At 40.0% G+C, this 21,530-nt stretch overlaps 2 protein-coding genes across 14 annotated transcripts in view; one reads left to right on the top strand and one right to left on the bottom strand.

The window, feature by feature from the left end:
- The window catches only part of SPTBN5 (spectrin beta, non-erythrocytic 5), a 90,758-nt gene extending 78,929 nt beyond the window's left edge, over positions 1 to 11,829 (top strand). The window contains exons 57-69 of the mRNA XM_052696232.1: positions 115 to 309; positions 1,404 to 1,559; positions 2,066 to 2,283; positions 3,358 to 3,547; positions 4,511 to 4,687; positions 5,503 to 5,607; positions 5,951 to 6,565; positions 7,787 to 7,858; positions 9,283 to 9,369; positions 9,751 to 9,842; positions 10,015 to 10,100; positions 10,582 to 10,708; positions 11,498 to 11,829. Of these exons, the coding sequence (XP_052552192.1) occupies positions 115 to 309; positions 1,404 to 1,559; positions 2,066 to 2,283; positions 3,358 to 3,547; positions 4,511 to 4,687; positions 5,503 to 5,607; positions 5,951 to 6,565; positions 7,787 to 7,858; positions 9,283 to 9,369; positions 9,751 to 9,842; positions 10,015 to 10,100; positions 10,582 to 10,708; positions 11,498 to 11,672 (2,295 nt within the window). The 3' untranslated portion in view covers positions 11,673 to 11,829. The remainder of the gene's footprint in view (positions 1 to 114; positions 310 to 1,403; positions 1,560 to 2,065; positions 2,284 to 3,357; positions 3,548 to 4,510; positions 4,688 to 5,502; positions 5,608 to 5,950; positions 6,566 to 7,786; positions 7,859 to 9,282; positions 9,370 to 9,750; positions 9,843 to 10,014; positions 10,101 to 10,581; positions 10,709 to 11,497) is intronic.
- A 4,431-nt stretch (positions 11,830 to 16,260) lies between these two features.
- Positions 16,261 to 21,530, bottom strand: part of PLA2G4B (phospholipase A2 group IVB) — a 47,209-nt gene continuing 41,939 nt past the window's right edge. For all 13 annotated transcript variants that reach the window (XM_052696241.1, XM_052696252.1, XM_052696249.1 and 10 more), the window contains 2 exons: positions 20,599 to 20,785; positions 16,261 to 19,558 (listed from right to left, as the gene is read on the bottom strand). In XM_052696241.1, coding sequence (XP_052552201.1) covers positions 19,314 to 19,558; positions 20,599 to 20,785 — 432 coding nt within the window. In that variant the 3' untranslated portion in view covers positions 16,261 to 19,313. The remainder of the gene's footprint in view (positions 19,559 to 20,598; positions 20,786 to 21,530) is intronic.

Here is a 21,530-nt window from a genome sequence, read left to right as displayed (position 1 = left end):
TGCAGCAAATAACTTTTGTGTTGTACACTACAGAGAAAGTGTTTCTTTTTGTTTCTTTAACAGAGGTAGGCAAAACATTTTATTTCTAAGTCTGTGTCTCTGTTTATCCTGTAGGTGCTGGAGAAAAAGTTTAAAGATTTTGTAAATGAGATTAAACCTCTGGGACATTCCAAAGTTCTCTCCTTAAATGAATTAGCATCTAAGCTAGAGAAGGATGGCCACAGCAAGACAGATATTATCCAGAGAAGAACAAAGCAAATTAACGAGATGTGGGAGAAACTGTGCCATGCCATCCAGACAAGGACAGAGGTAGGAAATACACTGAAACTGGAGCATTTAATTCCCTGCATTTTCATACATCCTTCTTCCTTTCCCAAACCAGTGCATTGCCAATGTAGAAACACAAAGATAAGAGTAATGGGTATATTCTGTTCTCTTTCTTCTTCAACCATTTCTGTTTATAGCCACTGCTTTCCCTGCTGTTGCTGGCAAGATTATACATAGATATAATCTATGTAAGATACCTAACATCCTGCTGGTATACTATTTACCTAAATTCACTACTAGATCCAATTTCTGTAAAAACTAAGCTAACATATTGGTTTACCACCACTTGCAGGAGGCCAAGTCTGGCACTCAGTGGACTCTTTTTTTCTTTCTTCTTTTTTTAATTAATTCAGCTCATTAAATGAGGGGGGGAACTGTCTATATATTTTTTTACTAGGTCAATGAGTTGAAGTCAAACAAGGGAAATAAGAGAAAGTGTGATAGAGAATGCAAGGACAAGACCTTTACCTTTTGGCAGCAGTTAGCTGTAAAATCTATTCACAACATACTGTGAAACAACAGTCTCAGATGTATTTAGAAAAGAAGAAAGGGCAATTAAATTCAACTTTTTAAGTTGGCTTAAGGAAAACATAGAATGTCAGATGTCCTCAGCTCTTTTCACTACTGTTACATACACATTTTGAATATGGAGTAGTTATAGCTCACTGTAGTCTATTTCACTATGCCATGAAGTTAATGCATGACAATTGTTAACATAAACATTGAAAGAGCTTTAGAATATTTTAAATTCTAATTTCAGAAAACTTAATCTTCACCCAACTCACCTCATTTTCACTGCAATATATGTCTTTATTCCAAGCAAGTTTTCTGGGACCATTTCTGCACTTGAGAGGGCAATTTCTGCTTTCCATCCTACATGGGAATAAATTTGATACATCTTTGGATACACCTTTTTCTTTCCATTGAGAAAGAGAACTTGTGAAATTAGATGACTTAATTGGGAAGGTGTTTCACTTCTGCTTGTGTTCTGCATTAGGACATGATACTAGGGTCACTTGTTTTTGCACTGCAGACATGATATATTGTATTACCATTAAAATTTTTCTTTATTTTAGAATCTGAGAGCAGCCCAGCAAGTTCATCAGTATGATCATGATGTGGATGAAGTAAAGGGCTGGATGCAGGAGAAGGAGGCTGTGGTGGACATAGATGATTATGGATATGATCTTCCAGGTGTACAGACTCTTCTGAGCCAGCTTGAAGGCGTAGAGGTGAGGGTGTATCTATCATGAAACAGCAGCAGAAAAGCATTTAAAAAAAAAAATAAGTGCACATCAATGCCTGATGTGAAATACTCTCTTGTTGGCAGAACAAAAGGTAAATTTATTCCACTCTGAAATATCCTTTGTGCCTCATGGAAGGGGTCTTTTCCTCCCAGTTTTACCTTTTTATATCAAATTATTACTACTTTTGCTGCTCAGGATAAATTTCTTTAAAGCTTATTCCAAACTGTTGTTATAATTGCAAAGTTGTTATTTGAACCGTAAGAGGAGACTTCAGCTCTGTAGTTACCAAAATAAGCAGCATGTTACATTTGAAGAAGATTTTTTGATGTTTGATGAATGTTAGAAGGCACTAGGGGAAAAACCAGTACAGAGTTATGTTTCCAGCCTCCTCACAGCCAGTGTATAGAGAAGATACGAACTGTTCTTAAAATTTGGTTTTGACAGATGTAAGTAGGGACTTAGTCTTACAATCCATTCTGTTTTTGTTCCAGAGAGATCTAGGAGCCATTATGAAAGAGCTGGAACGGATTCGAGGAGAAGCCTGGCACCTCAGCCGCACATACCCACAACTCAAGGAAAACATTATGGAGAGACTCACAGATGTGGATGAGTGCTGGAGAAACCTGGATAAGAAGTTTCTGGAGAGAAAGGCGAGACTGAGCCAGGCAGAACAAGTCCAGCTCTACTTCAATGACTGCAGGGAGCTAATGTATGTGTTGGCTCCTTGAGTTTGTCTGCAGGCCTTATTTCTGGTCTCCCCATTTGGGATTTTCTAAATTATGCCTTTGGTTATTTGACCCCTGTTCCAAGTGTTCTACAACTTGCTTGCAAATTGCTTTGAATAATAATACATAGAATCTTCTCAACAGCATTTCACGGAACTGACCACACATCAGAGGGACCGTGTCACTCCACTTCAGCGTAGTGTTCACGATAAGCCCATACTTTTAGCCTATTTCCTAGACATCTTGAAAATCGAGTCACTCTGAACAGTTTTAATTTCAATAAAATACATCTTTGATTTGGCAGGAAGGTGGGAGAGTCTCTGCTACATATTCAAGTAATTTATTACTATACAGACATCAGAGCTTGCTTTTCTAAGAATGAAAGCATCCATATTAAAGATAACCTTCTAGAATTGCTTAACACCTGTTCAAGTATTGAAAGTGTTTTACCCACATTTATTTAATCCTACTGCCCATGTGCATATACTGTTCTGTCCATTTTCATTAGGTGTCAGGTTTTTTGCAAGAACTCAATTACTTTTTTTTTCTTTTTACATCTGAATTAGAATGAAACTGAATGATAAAAGCATCTACAAAACATACCTTTTAATGTTGAGTTAAATTGTTTAAATTAACCTTTGTAAGTATGTGTAAGTACAGGTCTAGTGTAAAAACTGAAAAAACTAATGGAATGTGGCATTCTTCTATACCGGAAGTGGCAGTTGAATATTAAAATACTACATTTTATCATTTTAGTGTAATTTTCATCAAAAATGGTACATTTTCTCAGAATATTTTTAAAGTAGCCTTTCCCAAAGAAGAAATATGGGAAATTTTAATTTATTGTGATTAATGAAAGAGTTAAGTCATGACAGAAGTAGAAATCCAAATGCAGTGAAGTGGTTACCACTGACTATTGGGCATTTATTATGATAAGGAATAGATCCAGAGGTTAGGTAAATCAAGAAGCATGTGTTTATGTTAGTTGAAGCAAACAAGATTCATATTCCTTCAATTTTACCCTTTTTCCTTTTTTCTTTTTTTTTTTTTTTTGGTAGGGCATGGGCCAATGAGATGCATGCACTAGTGATATCTGAAGAACTAGCAAATGATGTCCTGGGAGCTGAACTGCTTATCAAACGTCATGAGGAATACAAGCGTGAGATAGAGAAGCAGTGGCTAAAATATGAAGAAATACAGCGGGCAGGAGATGACCTAATGAGGAATGGACATTTCATGTCTGTGGAGGTGTGCTGATAAGATAAATATTCTACAAATGAAACCGATCAAAGAAGTCATATTAAATAGGCAGAGTTTGCAGCTTAGTCTGTTTTTCAGAACAAAATACCAAAAGGGACAACAGCAAGCATTTCTCTACTATTAAAAGCTGCAGACTTTGTGTGAAATGTAGCAAAAAACAAACGAACAAACAAACAAACAAACAAAAAACCCAACCTTTTAAAATTCTTCTTCCTTTACTGAAAAACTGATTTTGAGGCTAACCATAAAAGAATAGTTACTGCCTATTTGGGGGAATAGGTAATGCTATTCCACAGAAAAGATAAGCCACATCAGATTTTGGCATCTAGCTACACAAAAACTAGAATAAAATACATCACATAGCAATCAGCCATAGGGTGAGGTCTCTGAAAATATGTAATTCTTCAGAAATTTTATAAAGCCAGAGGGGCAAGAACATTAAAATTTCTGTGAGATGGTGGTTCTCTATGTATCTTTAAACTTTGGTGGTGATTCCAAGCTAGTCTTGATGCTATCAGTAGATCAGGAAATCACAGTAAAACATCTTGGGTTGTATGCAACATTACATTACTTCTGCTGTAGAATTGAAGACTATCAGTTGTTATAATGTCATAAATTGTTGGATTTGTTGAGTCATCGAGGTTCTCGCTAGTTCTAGAATACAATTCCCTGGCCTAAAGTTTCATCGTGGAAAAATGTAGAGCAGAATATTGGTCATACAGGAAAATGTGTACAATTACAGTGCATAATTATGCAGCATGTAAGCTAAATTATCTCATTTAAAAAAAAATTAGGACTCAAATTTTCTTTCTAAATTATGTTACCACCATAAAATTATCTAGAGGTCATCTTTTGCAGATCTTGAGGCTAAATTATCTGCTAGTTGGCTGTCAAATGAAAATCCAATTGGATCTTTTACCTCACGGCATTGCAAATGTTTTTTTTTTTTAGATTGAAGAAAAACTGCTAGAGCTGTCAGAGCTGATGAAGAAAGTAAAGGAGAGCTGGAACATGAGGAAAGAGTTGTATGAAGAAAACTGGGAGATTCAATTGCTCCGCAGAGAATTAGAACAAGCAGAAGCATGGCTGGCTGCCAAGGAGAGCTTTCTTTCAGACCCCAGCTATGGGGTGAGTAAGGACAGTGTTATGGTGTCGAAATGCCTCCTAGAACATACTGACTGCTAGGAGCATATGCTAGCTCAACTCTGAAATTAAACCAATCTAAAGAGCAGTGCAGCCATGAGATTACAGGGGGCAGGATTTTGGTGCTGTTACAGAAGGGAACCTGAGTCAGGAGCTGCAGTTTACATGATGGTGAGCTTCAGGAGGTGGTGGCTTCCAGGGTTTGGTAGAAGACTGGGAAGAATTGCATCCCATTTCTTCTTGACATAGTAAGAAATCTTACAGATGGTACCAACTTCCGTGTCATGGAGAGAACCTGCTTTGAAAGGAAAAAAACTCCCCACCTCCTGTTGGGGCTGTAGAATATTTTGCACAGATGGCTGATATTTAGTGTACAAGTTTTTATTTGAAGACCAGCATCCATATATATTTTTTTCTATTTATTGACTATCTTGATAATTCTGAAGATGGGAAATCACCATCATAAACTGAGATATTCCAGTATAAGGAAAGAGCAAGGCAGAGATTTAAGATGCGTGTTGTTACAAGGGTAGGGAGAAACAAACTGCACCTAGCTCAAACTAAAATCCAAGTACTTGATCTGTATGTAAACGGTTACAGTTGAAAGCCATGATACCACTTGGCTTCAGTGGAAAAAAAGAAGGTTGTTTCTTGAGTTCTTTTTCTCATATGCAGCTGCCAGGCTGCAAGCTGTAAAAAAAAAAAAAAAAAAAGAAGAAAAAGAAAAAGAAGAAAAAAAAAAAAGAAATTCCATTAGACTTGAGTTTCAACTTCTGTATCTGTTCGTTTTTTCCACTCAGGATTCTGTGTCTGAAGTAGAGGAACTACTGAAGAAACATCGTGACTTTGAGAACATGCTTGCAGCTCAGGAGGAGAAATTTGCTCAGCTCAGCAGGAAAACTAAGGTAAGAAGTAGGAGGCTGATTAGCTGCATCTGAGACAGTATGATCTGGAATCTTAGATATCTGGAGTCAGTCATTCCATGTAAGAATACTCATTGCTTCTACAGCAATCTTAGAGAAGCAGTGGCATGGTTTCTCTAGGTTATTAAAGTCTCTAGCTCAGGGTGTAGCAAATAAATTTAGTTCTAATGGTTAGAATGCCAGTGAAGGTATAGTCCTTAGAATTTAGTGCCAGAAAGGAGTGCATTTGAAAAACATTTATGCTTAAAATAAAAGCTTTTCTGGACAGTGCCCATGAGTGCACTTACACAGGTAATTTCAAAAATGTAATGTTTATGTCCTACAGAGGGAGATGAATCTTCTGAAACAGACAGATGCAGAAGAAAGTGAGCAGAAAGATAAAGGCAAAATTGTACGGGTTCCTTCTCTGAAAAGAAAAACATCTGACAAAAGGAATCCACCACCAAAAGTGATGGAGATAAGGAACACAAAGCCAGTGCAATCTGTGCAACCACCACTCCTGTCCTGGACTCCGCTTGAAACAATTTTCTCCCCAGTTGAAAAGCCTGTGGTGGCATTCCAACAATTTGCTTCTGGGAAAGTCCCCGAGGTGCCGAGCAGCAAAAAAACAGAAATGAAACCTGAGAGGAGACTCAGTGAGATTATCACTCCACCTACACCAAAGACAGTGGACCCACAAGCTACATCTTTGGCACATCACAGTTCTTTAACCTCTCCTTTATCTCCTACCTCCATAAGCCTGCAACACAGCAACAATTTCTCAGAATCATATGCCATGGACCTTGTATCACCTCAAGAAAAAAGTGCTGAAAGCTCCTCCTCCAACCTGCAAACAAAATTAACAGCAACATCACCCAAGCCTGACCAGAATTCATTAGATAAATCATCAGATTTACTGCTGTCTAGGTCCTTGCCAGAGACATTGGAGACTGCATCTTCGGTAAGTTCCCTGGGATTCTTGACTCCTCACAAAACTGCTAACCTGTGCTAGTTCAGATAATGAAATATAGAAAATTCTACAAGAAAATCCTTTACAATCAATATGTTTTCCAAAAATATTAAGCAGATACATACAGCTTAAAAGCATTTTTAATTTGCTCAGCTTTGCAGCTTAGGGCTTGACACCAGCATGGGTTTCTGGTTTTCATTCCCAACTTAGAGGCTATTCATACTGCTGGACATTCAGCAGAACACTTAACAAGAGGTGCTACCTCAGAAAGAGACAAAGCTGCTGATTTATTCATGACATCTTGCCTTTCCATGAGCATCTCCATGCTGAGTGCCCAATGAGTTTAGAAGTTACAGAGAAGCAGGACTGGGTAGCACGTTTGCCCAGAGCTGATCAACTGGTGCAAGTCTAGAACCAGAAGCTCCTAGTTCCTCACTCAGGCAGGAAATTTACTGTTAACTCATAGATGGGTAAAAGTTGTTCCCTTCCCCTTTGCACTTTATAAGAGGAATGTGTTGCTCACATACCCAAGTATACCAGTGCAACACTACAGATTGGTGTAACTCCTCATTATTGCAAGGGTATAATTAATTCTTTGGCAATTTAAGTTGTAAATTGCATTTAGTAATATCAAAATAACATTCAAAGGTAATAAAATTTATTTTCTGTAGTGGATTTTTTATTAATCATGCTATCACAGTCAAAACACTGAATGCTCTTGGTCACGTAATGTTTGGATGTCAAATAGAGCACTTGTATTGTAAGGATATCATCTCTGTCCCTTGTAAACAGGATGACAATACCCTTTATTCTGAATAATAATACTAATTTACACCTCCAAATGGTGATCTACCTCCAAATTTGGTTGACCAAGTAAGAGAGTCCAGGACCTCCAGGTAATAATCCGGGTTGAAAGCCAGCTTGCCGTTCCAGGTAGGCAAATGACTGGATTTCAAAAGGAAACATTAATTTCATAATAAACTGTGATAAATTCTCTGAGCATATTGTTCTAGGGACATATGGATTCTCTTTACATAAGCAGCAAATGAGATGTGGTTACAAACTAGAAAGGATTCCTGGCTGCATCGTGAACAAAAAGGCTAGAGGCAGCAAAGACCAATTTCTCTGTGTGGAATTTACCTTTTATAGCTTCAGAATTTGCAACATCTTCAAGGGCTTTTAAAAAGTTTAACAGAAGTGTTCTTGTCTCAGGTTTCTGCAAGTCTCCAGCATATGGAGGGGTTCCTAGAAAAGAGAGACCAGCTTCTTCCAGGACGGCGACAGGTAGAAAAAAATGCCTCCACTCTGGTTTAATTCACCTTTCCTTGAGTTACAGTCCAGATCAGGTCAGACTTCTTCAGGATAAAACTATGCTGAAGAGGAGAGCAGGACTGTAGGTTTAAATCAGTTACTGTTAAAGAAGAGTCCACTGATTTCATTAGTACCTGATTCTGTCCTTAACAGAGACAAGTCATTGTGCCTGTCATAGGAATCATGCAGAACGGGGTCTGTCTATCCATAATAAATCAGATATCCATGGTAAACCAGAAACTTGAATGAAGGTCCCCTTCAACAAGCTTCATGATCCTGTATCAGCATGTGATGGTTTGTTGGCAGAGGAAGCTCCAACTCCCATGCTTTCAGTGATTGTAGCTTCTAACTTACTAGAAAAGAAAAAAGATTTCAGTTCATTTTTGGAAGTTGTGCTTTGTTTAACCTAGAGTTGAATGACACTGAAATCAGAATTCTTATCCTGGGAAGGAATAATAGGTCAGTAAGATAATGATCATAACAGGACAGAAAGTTTCTTAATATTTATCACCAGTCTGTAGACATCTGAGTGTTTACTGAAGTATTGCATTTAAGCAGGTAGCCTTGGATTGTTTGTCCCATAGAATATTTCCTCTGACACTTTTTAACTTGAAATCTCTCTTTTAAAAATTCAAGCTGCTATGGATTTCATCATCTGGAAATGAAATCTAGTTATTCTACTCCTTTGAACACACCAAATTTAGTCTGCTCTGATACTGAACTTCCATCTTACTGAAAAACTATGACGTATCTTCCTTAACATGTTTTCCTTCCTTTTCTCTGAATCACCAAATTAGTCAACTTGATTTACTGTGATTAACTGATACAACAAAATAAGAATACATACACGTAATAGGAGCTTTGGAATTGGGAAGATTACAGAGACTAGACTGACCTTTCACTGGTACACAGTTGGAGTAGGAAATAGCTGTTTTTGCATAGTGTTCAGTAGCATTTTGCAGGTGATAGTCTAGGAAATGAACTAAAATTTGGCAACCATGTCAGAGTGAAACAAAATATTTCAAACTAAACTGTGACCAGCAGGCATGGCCTGGTTCCAGTTAGGAAAATGAAGTGAGCCTGTTAGTGTCCAAAAGTAGACTAAGATTTAACAACACATCTCTCAAAGTTGTTGCTGACTACAACATGGTGTAGAAGTTCCTTGAGCTGTACTGTATCATTTGTTGGGTCCTGATTCACGGAACCCTTTGCTGAATCATCGCAACAGTAACTACAACAGGCTGTGGTTTTTTAGGAGGTAATCATGACAAAGAGAACTTCTGCGTTCATAATCTGGCTCATCTCCTGGCTTACTGTGGAAGCTGCCCAAAGAAGATTTCACTACTGAAATTAAATATATTGCTAGTCATTGGATTTTATTATTATTTTTCTTATAGCCAGGTTCAAGGTCTTGGAAATCCTTCTATGTAAAACTCGATGGACTAAAGCTTGATTTCTACAATGATGAACAAGAAGCATCTAAGGTAATTTCTTTTTTGAATCTTTCTGCTATTCTATGTGTTACATTTGCTTCATTTGGGGGCTAGGTATAATCGGCTCTCTTACAAATGTTGGTTTTGTCAAATCCTGCAGTCATTCAGTGATTACCAACTACAAGACTGAATAATAAGATTTCATAAGTTTTCAAACAGTCTTCAAATGAGATATCTGATTCAAATATCTAACTTCAAGATATAATGTGTCCACTGTTCCTCTGTGGTTCTTCCCATTCATTGAGCTTGATCATAAAATTAGGAGCAGAAAAAGATACTATGGGTGCATAGTCAGCCTACACGTTGGTATAGAATTGAATCCCAGGAGAAAAGATGCAACAGATATTTTGTTATGATTCTGTCCTCCTTCAGAATATATCCACACTCCCGTCCCTCAGCATTGTTGGTGCCAAATGTGAGAGGCTGACAAACTACATCAGGAAAGAGAACACCTTCATGTTACGGTAAGTCTTACAGAGATGTGTGCTAATAAAAATCTACACAGCTATCATGACTTGTTGCATTTGCCTACAGTCACCTAAGACTGTAGGAGCCATAACTGCAGTGTCTTATATTGCTTATCTCAGTCAAAAGTAAGACTAACTAGAATGTTCCCTCTCCTATCCCTTTTCACAGACTGAGAGATGGGGCAGAGTATTTCTTTTCAGCACCTTCTCCAATGCTGATGGAGAACTGGTTGCAGTCACTACAGAATAATATAGGTACGTTCTCATTTTATTCAAGAATTAATTGTGTTTCAGCAAGTGATGGTGAGAGAAAGAGAAGACAATGAGAGACTGTCCTTAGAATGGGGCATTTGGAGCCTTCCTTTTTGCATCCTTCAGACAGCAATACAAAGTTACTTGGCCACCTTTCAATGTAGTAACCTGGCAGGAGACTGCCCTGGGGTGACTTGCAAAGCAGTCCTTCAGTTATAATACATCCAGCATCAAGTTGATCCCAAAGAAGGGTATTACCCAACAGCCATAGCCATCATTTCAGTAAAGGGTTGCTTTGGATCTTGATCAACAGTTTTTCCTCTAAATCCACCAGGGAGTGGCATACTGGAAAGGAAGCCAGAGCAACAATTCTAACAAGTTTCAGGGAAAATTGGTGTGGACCCAGAATTGGCTACACACTCCAAATTCTTCTTCTAACAATACTTTACTACCATGTTTTTATCTGTGTTCTTTGACTCTGTAGGATATAGGAACAGACCAGATTCCACAGTGATGGTGAGACCTTTCACTTCAAGCACTGAGACCTCCCAGACAAGTCTATGGGACAGAGACTCTGCTGAAAGACTGACCAGCAAAAATACACTCCTGAGGTAGGGGGTTCTGTGCTGCAATGCTGAACAGACACCACCAGTGTTTGTGCTTAGTTAGCAGCCACCTACAGAGGTAGATTGTCCTGAGATCCAAAAATCCTGCTTCTCTGTTGTTAATCTGGTAGAATACAATATTCTTGAGTAGGATGATGCCTCATTTCACTTTGTTATTTATGATGTGCTACAGCCAATTTTCAAAACTGGGTTTCAATGAAGTCAGCTATATCATGTCTGTGGTTAACGATTTAAAACTGGGAATCCCAGAGGAATTCTTTTATCACTTATTTTAGTCACCAATGTTATTGAAATGAAGTGTGTGACCTGAAAATTGGATTACCTTTATGCTCTGTGGAGACAAACATGTTCCAATAGATGAGAAAACCAGAGCAAGAATCCAAACTAGAAGCCTGCTATTTTTCCTTTGAATATACTCTTCAGCAGGGTCTGAAAGGAATCTAGACTCTTATAGTAAGGAACAAAATCAGTTGTATGAAATTGCACTGTTTGAATACTTCAATCATGGACCATTTTGAGAACCTAAACATAGACACTGAAAACTCAGCTGGAGCCAAATTAGGAAATTTGGCCTGTAGGGTAAATTAGTTTATATTGCATTTAGAGGCTGTAAAAATCTTCTGGGCTGTGATATGAAACTCTAAACCCTCTGCAAGGTTTTGTTTTTTTTTTTCCACTGCTGAGGTAGATGCCTAAGAGGTGCTTTGAATATACACAATGACTTAAACTCATCCAGATTGCCCCTAATTTTCTGGTGATGACTGTTGTTCATAGGAGAACACCATCTTTCAGAATCAAACCAGAGAAGGAATCTGCAGCGTTTTTCAGAAATTCAAAGGAAGATGGGATTGCAGTGACCCAAGCCTCCATCACCACTTTGAACCAAGAACAAAGTGGTAATAACACAAAACTGCCTCCATCTCTACTAGAAGCAGGAAGAGGAAAATAACATTTGCTTCAATGAAAAACAGACCCTTCACCACCGTATCTAACCTCTGCAAATGTATTCATAAGTTTTAATTTAATCGCTACCTTTGGAACTTATTTTAATTAGGCATTAAATCTGGTAAAGCCATTAAATATAATTAAAAATAACATCTGGGATACTTCTGTGGATACAACTTTGTCATTCACCCTATCACCTAAGTAATACATACTCCAAGTCACTTAATGGAAAAGGAGAGGGAACTTTAATCTAGACAGCTCACATGAAGTGACTGCAAGATGGAAGTTTGCCCATCCACCCTCTCAATGGAACAAGCAGCAGAGCTGTATTTAGCAGCCTTTGTTCAGAGGCTAAGACTGAGGACCAGAGGTATAAAGACAAGGACCCACACTAGTCCTCTGATGCTGGCTAAACAAGATGTAGAGCCTGATGTAAAGGTGGAGAATCAAAAGAAAAGAAAAAAAAAAAAAAAAAAAGAAAGAAACAACTAAACATGGTCTGAGGCAATTTTCTGCATAAAATACCCTCTTTCCTTTCACAGTACTTTGCGTTGGAAAAAAGATGATAAGCGTACACTGAAAGAAATGATCATGCATCCACAATGGAGCATTTTTCAGAAGACCTGTCGCTGTTTTCAGATATCATACAGCAACAATTCAGGTGTCCATTGCTGCAGGCCTATAAGAGACTCCAGTTTTAAATTGCTGGAGCTTGATTTTGACAAATGAGAGGAATTAGATGCTGTCAGCTCTGGGCCTCCCTCCCAGGGCTCATCGGTCACACCAAATTGCATTACCGTGGCTTTGGATGAGATCTGACTTAAGACTGCAACCTGTTCACCAATCTCCATAGATAAACGATAATTGCAGTTAAAAATTTGTCTCATCTTAAAATGTTTTAATGCCCTAAATTTTGTCTTGAGGCGTTGATGTAAGGAACCCATCAAATGCGCAGGGCAGTTAGCACAGCTTTACTTGTCTGGTGCTCTGAGTGGAACTCTTCAAAATCATGGCAACTGAACACAAGCATTAGTCTCGTTCTATGGTAGAAGAAAATCCCTTGGTAGTCACCTATGTGTCTCTCCCAGGAAAAGGGCAAATGAAAGAGCACTTATTTCATAGTGAAATGAACTTTTCAGAGTTTGTCAGACTCTTCTAGGGAAGACATTCAACCTTCACACATTAGAAATTCAAAATACCGTGGGATTAAATTATTACACATAAACCTTTCTTTCTGCACCTGCAAGCATACCAGTGCACTTCATGCTGTTCTAGTATAAATTGTTTTGAACGGCTGAAAATGGAAATGTTCATCAGATCCAGGTGGGTTGTAATGTTGTTGGTTAGCAAGCATGATGTTTTACTAAGAAAAAGGCACATTTGCAAAATTATTCTGCTATGCTATAAATAGTTAATATTTTCAACATTCATTTCTGCAATTGTTTCAGTGTTGCACTATAAAGTTTACCACTATAATGATCAAATAGAGAGGCAATAATATATTTTGTCATTTGCCAGAGGCATGGGAGGCCTTGAAAAAAAGTAGATTGTGATATGGAAGCCTGCCATTATTGTATGTTAATTGAAGAATAAGTGGCATCCACACCTACAGGTAAGCTAGGGCTCATTAGTAATTACAGGGCAATATTTTAAAGCAAAGTACGGTGTAGTGTTTTTCCTCATAGGATAGATACAGTAGCCTGCTGATTTCATCAGCTGGATCACCCAGTCCTTGTGCTTTTACCAATTGTTCCCAAAGCAGAAGCCTCAGGTGCATGTGATATCAAAGGAGGACTCCATCCACCTCTGCTCAGCTCATTTCCTCATCCCTATAAAAACTACATTTCAAGTCCCGTGCCCCTACCTGCTCACTTAAGTCCTGGCACTTCAAAGTGCAGTGAGAAGGCAGCTTAGGAGGCACAAACCATCACTCTCCCCAAGGCATAGGCTGCTATTGCTCAATAAGCAGCCAGTAGCTGGCAACAATAGCTGTGGCTCTTGAACTGAGATGCATATGAAATATTTCAACATTCTTTATTTCAGAGAATCTTCCCCTCCAGAAGCCCCAAGGAGGGTTAGAAAAGATACATACCGTGGTGTATGTCAGCAGTAGGAGGTCCTCCCTACAGAAGCACTGGAAGGAAGGGAATGACTTTGACTACAACTACAAGGAACCGGATAGGAACAAACTGAAAAAAAAAATCTCACGTAGTTATCTGAGGCACAAAGATTGGTTTGGCTTTCCAATTATAACCTGATTTTGCTCCATCCTTTGATATTTCTCTCTTTCTTCCTGCGAATGTTTTACTTTCAGGAACTGGTTTATACCCCATTATTGTAGGTTATGTGTATGTTTTTTGTTGGCAATGTCATTGACATTGCTAAACCTGCTGCTTTCAGTATTCCCCTGGCTCTTTCAAAGTTCTCCATGGATTTGTCATTCCACAGCATGCACTGATGAGTAGTTTATCATTGCAAGGAGTTACAGTTTTATGCAACTTTTATTACATGTACCAATTGATTAGTAATGAAAGCTTGAAGCGGAAAGCTAAACCCATTGCCCAAAGCACCTTGCAGCTTTGAATAGACTATATGGGCATTAAGATTAAGAAAATGGGTCAGTAAGATGATGCCTTAGGAAAGCCAAGAGCTGCTGTCTCAATGAACATGATCAGCTGCTTACTATGTTACACAGGTTTGGTTGTTCTGGGAATGGGAGATTTTGGACCTGAAAAGAATGTTAGTTTTTCCTTCCACCACCCCTTTTGCCACCAATAAACCAATGTGCAGATACACCAGGACTGCTTAGAGTCCCAGACCCTTTTTCACTGAATGGTGAGAACACAGTCAGTATGCTTTTAAAAATGTATTCTTGCCTGGAGCAAAGATGTGACTGCCAGTGCTTTTCCAGGAGAAGTCAAAGCTTGGAAGAAAGGCCTCTGGCATGAGACTGCTGGTGGCTTTTACTTTTCTTCCTCTGTGCCTCTGCCTGGATATGCAATAAGGTGATACAGCTGCAAGTTTCATCTTCATGCACTTATGGCTAGGAGGTATAATAAATAATGTAGGGAAGTGGCAGGCCTGCAATAGAAGCAGGGCATGAGTTTTTGTCTGGAGACCAAATGCTCTCTTGTCCGCAGGTTCACCCCTGCAATGGGCTTGTGGAGAGTTAAGTTTTATTTTTCTTGTTCTGAAACAGCTTTTTAACCAATCAATCAGCAGATCCAGACGGGAGGAGCATCTGAGCACACTCAGAACAGTCTGCAGATGAGCTGTGTCACCTGAGGTACCAACGCCAGCCTTGCTGTGCTGGGCTGAGCCAGGCACCATTGGACGCACCCCACAGAACCCTGCAGTGCCAGGTGGGGCTGCCGGAGCTGGGTCCCCACTTGCTAAGGTATGGCACAACCACGAGGAGTAACACTTTGTTGGGGCCTTATTTTCCACCTTCTTATCTCTGTTTCTGAGCCCTTGAAGAAAACCTAGCACAAGCAGGGGAGAAATTAGTTATTTTTCACCCAGGATAGTACAATGGCTAAGGCTTTTCCTTGTGAAGTGAAAGCTAAAGCTTCAGGTCCTTAGCTCCTCAGGTAAGGGTCCTGTTTTAGCTACTCTGAAGCATGGTTTTTGCTCTCCTTTGTCTCAACTAACTTTTCAGTGGGAGAACGAAGAGTGCACGGCCCCAGATTTATGTAAACGCTTTTGGTGTGCGTGCAGCTCCTTGAGTTTAAATTCTTGCTGTGACTTATTCCAATAGCAGCCAGTAAAGTGAGCAAATCACCATGCTTCTTGGCCAGTTTGGCCCTCTCTGTTGCTGTGCCTCTACTGGAACTGTTTTCAGTAACAAAAAACAGTAACAAAAAGGGGTGCATTTTCACTTGGAGTTGATCTTTAGCTGTTTCTACACGTTAAAAAAACTTTTATAAAACTTACGGAGGTTGTTTTTATACATTTTATAGGGGCATATAGCAACAGGACAAGGGGAAATAGCTTCAAACTGGAAGAAGGAGTTAGACTAGATATTAGGAAGACATTCTTTACTGTGAGGATGGTGAGAGACTGGTACAGGTTGTCCAGCAAAGTGGTAGATGCCTTCCCTGGAAGCATTCAAGGCCAGGCTGCATGGGGCTTTGAGCAACCCAGTCTAGGAGGAAATGTCCCTGCCTACAGCAGGGGGTCTAGAATTAAATGATCTTAAAGGTTCCTTCCAACCTTACATTCTATGATTCTATTATTTTAAACTCATTGTTTAATTGATAATACTAAAGCTCAGTGAAAGGCAGGCTTCTCTACACATTTAATCACTCAGAGTGAAATGGAGCAGTGTTCTGGCTGCGGCTCAGTACAGCTGTGTTCCTACCCAGCCTGTGTCATTCTTCTCAGGAGCATTTATTTGCCACAGGAGTTCATATTTCCGCTCTTTTCCAGCCTCTCAATGCTTCTGTAAGACAGAACATCTCTCTGATTTTCCCACCCCATCTTGAAAGCAGTAAATGCTCTACAAAGCACTTAGCAGCAGCAGTGCTGGTGCTACCACAAAGAGTCTAGTCCTGTGCTTAAGAAATGCATAAAAACTGACAGGGTTCTGGTGCTCTTTTGCAACATTATGTTTTAATGATTGTATTATTAAGCAGTTAATAGATATAAGCAATTTCTATACAGCTATAGCTAAGAGTTGTAAGAACAAACGTTTTTTTCCTCTGTGTTCAGCAGCAGATAGCAAGCTCTGTGTTTCTGGGGGCTTTCCAGCTGAATGTTCATCTGAGAGCTGTGACCTGGGTTGCATTTTGGATGGGCACGTTGCAGGCGTGAATTCATTTTCAACAGTTAAACAAACATAACTCCACAATGGCAGGCACTGACCTGTCCATAAGCAAGACACGGGGATGAGGAACAAGCACACAACATTTCAGTGGTCCTTTCCTTTAGACTTGTGTCCACTAGAAAGAAGAGCAGGATCGAGGAGCAGACCTGAGCACAGGACACACTAACCAGCTGCACATCACGCACTGTAAGTACACTTTCTGGTTCTGTGGGTTCAGGCTGTTTGACTGAGCATGTCTTAAAACACAACCCAGCTGTAGTGAGGGGACAGCACGTGCCAGCCACCATTCCCCAGCAAGCTGTGGGTGAGCCCGCAGGTCCCAGTCCCGCCACACTTCACCCCCACAAACACCCTCCAAGGCTTTCTGCCACACTGTTAGACCAACAACAAGCTCCCTCGGCTTCACGCAGCAACAAAAAAGAAACTAACGCCACCTTCTTATAGGCAGTGGTGCAGACCTCACATAATTACAGGCTTTGAAATGCAACAGAAAGCATTTAAAACTTAGGTATTGTCTTCTAATGCTACAGGGCTACCACACGGGACCCCAAGGAGGCTCTGGGGCACACAGCACAGTGTTTGGCTGTGAGAGTAACCAGCAGCCCTGGCCCAGTGTGCAGTGCAGGATAATGGGTGACAGTTCCATGGCAAAGGGATCATCAACACATCTTCACACCCCCCACCCCACCTTGACCTCCTTCATCCTACCACAGGGTTTAACAGTCCCTCAGAGAACCTGTTCCCCACTGACTCCCATGGGTTATCTGGCCACTCTGGGTTTGTGGTTTTTTTCCAATTTCTTTCACATTTTAGCAGGCATCTCTGTGTGCATTAGCAGCACTGTGCAGGAACAAACCATGCCCCAGTTACAGGTAGGTGAAGCACACAGAGCCCGTTTTCTCAGTGCATTCAAGGTGTGTCACTGCTGGCTACATGCTGTCAAGATCTCCAGGTGTTAGGGGTCACTCATTGTACCCATGAACAAAATGGTTTTTTTAGCAGCAGGTAAAAATTAGGTAGATGAGGTAAAACAGCATACAGCCGCCTCTGCTCCTGTGTGCATTTGCCTGCACTTATGGCATACTGCACCAGGACATATTCTCCTACATGAAGGTCACAGATCCTGCTGGTAAGACTTTGTTTTCTGAGATACCCCTCTTAGTTTTCAAATCAACTCGGAACAGCTCCTTCTGTCTTTCTTGCAGCCATATGTGATTAATTCTTTCTTCTCATAGTGCTCCTCAACTCAACAAGTAAGCCCCATACAAGGAGTACTGCGGAGGCTTATTTACTGCCTTTACTTGCAACAGAAGACAGCATTTTGTAGGAGCAGGGCTCAGGCAATGAAACTTTTTGTGGGTGTTCTCCTCTGAGCTCAGATACTGCCTGCATACACCAAATAGGCAGATCTGTTTCTCTTTCTTTAATTTTAAGTCATTTAATTTTCAGTCAACTCATTCTAGATATCAACACAGAAGAAATGTGCAGGAGTTTCCTGGGCCTCTGTGAACGTCCTGTGTTTGGATTAAATATGCCAAAAGCAGGCCCAACTCCTTCAGTGCTATGAAACCTAGAAACTTCTCTGATTTATGTTTCGTGCACTCCGTATCCTTCTCTACCATCTTTTTAATGCTGTGAAGAGCCGTAGCAATATTCCAGGCTCTTAGATCAAGGCAGTATTTCTTACCATAATCCCAAGCAAATGAAAACCAGGCAGTGTTCTTTTCTGAGTATTTTCCTCCAGCAAAGAGGTGTGAAAAAGAATTTCCTTTTTTTTATTTCTGTTCCATTTTAGCGTAGCACCTATTAAAAATACCTTGCCTGTGATGTTAGGGATAAAGACTGTAAAGAGGAAAAAAATCTAGCTGTGAAAATGCAGTAACTATGCACTCTGTTACATTACTTATTTTATCCTGCATTCAGCTTGCATCCGTAAGAAGCATTAGCTTAGGTCTTGGTCATCGTTCTTGAATTGAATGTAGTTACTTGTGTCTATGGTAACTATTCACCCTGAGTTTTTTATTTCAAAAGCTCTTGACATTTTAATTCATATAGGCACTGCCCATATAAACGAAAATAATCACTCATGCCTTAAGTGGAATTTTTCCTCTAGCCAAAACTTGAAAGCAAGAACCATAGTCTCATGTCTTCTCTTCTTGAAATGTAACTGCCCCCTTCGTGGCAGTCTGGAGCAGCATTTCTGTGCCAAACATTTGCAGGGGAATGGAATAAAGGAATAATTTCTACATCAGCAAGGGGAATTAGCCAAATAAAATGTAACAGTCCACACTGCAGATTGGCTGCTGTTAACAGGTATGTATGACTCTTTGGCCTGACTTCAGAGCTGAGCCCACCAATTCAGTGCAAATTCTTGCTGCTCAGCCTAGCTGAAAATCTGGACATTACTGAATGCAAATGGCCAGGACTTGGTTTGTAAATAATTGTATCATTCAAAAAGCACTGATAATGGGCTCAGGATTGAGGGAACAGGCACATGTAAAGAACTATTGCTATAACCACCACCGTTTTTTACAGCATTGGGAAATTCTTGAAAGGTCTCTGCTAACCAGGACTCTCATTTCTTGTCAAGTAAAACTACACTGTGAGGCTCTTGTGGTCTGAAAACTTGGGTGAGGAAAATTGCATAAATTCTTTTGAAAGCCAGGAACTTGAACAAGGCAAGATGAGAAATGTACAGGTTTTCTCAGTCTCCTGCAAATCATGAACACTGTGATGCATTGTAATGTGACTGTGATTGTTATGAGTTCATTGTAATGTGACTGTTGTAGCCTTCAGTGAGGAAAAGAATGAAAACCCAGCCTAGGCATATCCAGCTCCAGAGTGGCTGGGGAGATTCCAAGTCGTGCAACTTATTTTCCGTTCTACAGCATTCTGAAGTGCCTGAAAGAGCAGGTCTCTGTTGTTGAGGATGTTGTACTTGCTCAGGTTCACAAGTTTGTCAAAATTTTCAGGAGAGTAGATTAGCCTAATGAGGTAATAGGGTGAACAGTTGTTTTCCAGATTTACTTTGCCTTCTTCCATCTCTGAGAGACTGCGCTTTTCCCCTGTGGATGAAGAGAAAAGCCACCATAGTGAGCTTTGCTTGATACACATCAGCTTTTTATGTAACTGAGTGTTTTCATGGCAATGAGACTTCAGTATGTGGGGCCCAGACTGACAACAGAAGTGACTATTAAAAATGTCCAAGCTTTGCTTTGCCAAACTTCCTGATATTTGGAGAGCCTTATTATCTGTGCTATCCACATCCAGATACAGCTGCATCCACCTCAAGCACAGAAAAGTGCAGTCTGTAAGGGCATTGTAAATGGGAAATTCACAAGCCAATTCTTTCTCTTTTCTAGAATTTAAATAGTTAAAAGCAGAAAAAATAAATACCCACAATAATTTCCACAAGGGGTCTCTCAGCCATCTGGAACTGAAAAGCTCTACTGTTAAACTTGAAATTCACACAAACAGGTTGCTAAGGTCCCTCCTCCCCCAACCACCCATATCAGCTGCTCTCAGCTTGACCGATGAATCAGTGCCTGCTCAGAGGCATGCAGGTGAGCATCACATCTCACACATCTAGGCCTGGAGCATTGAGAAGCTGCAGCAGCTGTGTTGCCCTGCATAATCTCATCCATGTTTCACATAAAATGCCCCTAAGACACTTGTTTTATCAGCTAGCCTCTGTTCAGCAGCCTCACCTGACGGCACAGTGCCATTTGAACCATGTCCAGTTTCCACCTAACAAGCCCAGTTCCCTCTTCTGGGCACCTCCTCTTTGTCTGCAGTTTCTAAGTATGATTTTGTTGGAGTATCTGTTCACACATACACTCTCTAAGCGTTAAGTGGTGAATCTCATATCAGAAAATGAGCTTTGCTTAACCTCTGTTGCCGCTGTTCATAATTTTCCCCAAATGCATCCTCATTCATATCCCAGAGATAGAGGCAAATATGCATGAATGACCCTGATGGGTAGAAGATGGGATACTCTCACTCACACAAAGGCTGTGCCCTCTTACAAAATTGCTAGGAAGAACAAAGAAGATCAATACTGTAGAAAGACAAATAACCCAAATCCAAGTAAAAAGACTAAACTTACCAGGTGCCTTGAATTCCTTAAATGTGTCATTCACAAGAGGGAAATGAATTACTATGGGTGCTCTCGGGTCCTCTGCATCTTCAAACACGTAACATTCCTTTGGATTCTTTGCTTCTTCTTCACTTATCTCCACTTTGGGGAATGGGATTTTTTGTATCTTGCAATATTTGTATGTCATCTCCAATTGCTGTAGATACAGAACGTCATTGCCTTAAAGGAAGTACTAAGACAAGGTTTATTGATGTATCACAGAAATACTGTGGCAAATTAATTCAGTTCCTAGAATTACACTGCAGTCTAGGTGTAGACCAAAGTAGCCATAGAACAACCCTACTTTCTGCCATCACATGCCACAAGTCAGAAGACACTTATCACCCCATTGAGTTTTTTTAAACTATTGGAAGGAATGACAAAAGCCACTCTTAGAATTTGTCATGAGGACAGGACGTGGGAGATCACAATCTTGTCTTCAGCAGCCACTCGCTACTACAACACCCAGAGTATCCTAGAAAGTGAATGTCATGATCCAATACAGAGAAAGGAGCCTAAGATCTTTAGGCCTATCAGCCTATATTGCTGTGGTCTTGAAGGAAGCTTCCATCCTCCTCTAAGATAATGTGACTGGTTTGCTCTTAAGAATATGATCAAGATTTGGACAACTATTTACTTGAAAGTTTTAATAAATTAAGTATCCACATACTTCGTCCCGCTGATCAGTTCCCATGCCCCCTCACACTACAGACACATAAAGGGAAATAATTTTCCTGATCACCCAAGTGGACCTGCAGATGCTCTGAAATATGTAGTTGAAAAAATGTAAGCATGTTACCTACATATCTACATGTACAGCAATCGAGCTTCATTGAGTCTTTTCCATCAGAACTCCATGAAACTCCATTACTCACCTCAGGAGCTAACCTTTGTACTGTAAA

The sequence above is a fragment of the Tympanuchus pallidicinctus genome, unplaced genomic scaffold (assembly GCF_026119805.1).
Source record: "Tympanuchus pallidicinctus isolate F22 unplaced genomic scaffold, pur_lepc_1.0 scaffold3, whole genome shotgun sequence".
In the NCBI taxonomy this organism is placed as follows: domain Eukaryota; kingdom Metazoa; phylum Chordata; class Aves; order Galliformes; family Phasianidae; genus Tympanuchus; species Tympanuchus pallidicinctus.
Note: the sequence above shows the minus strand (reverse complement) of the source record. Positions and strands in the feature narration are given on the sequence as shown.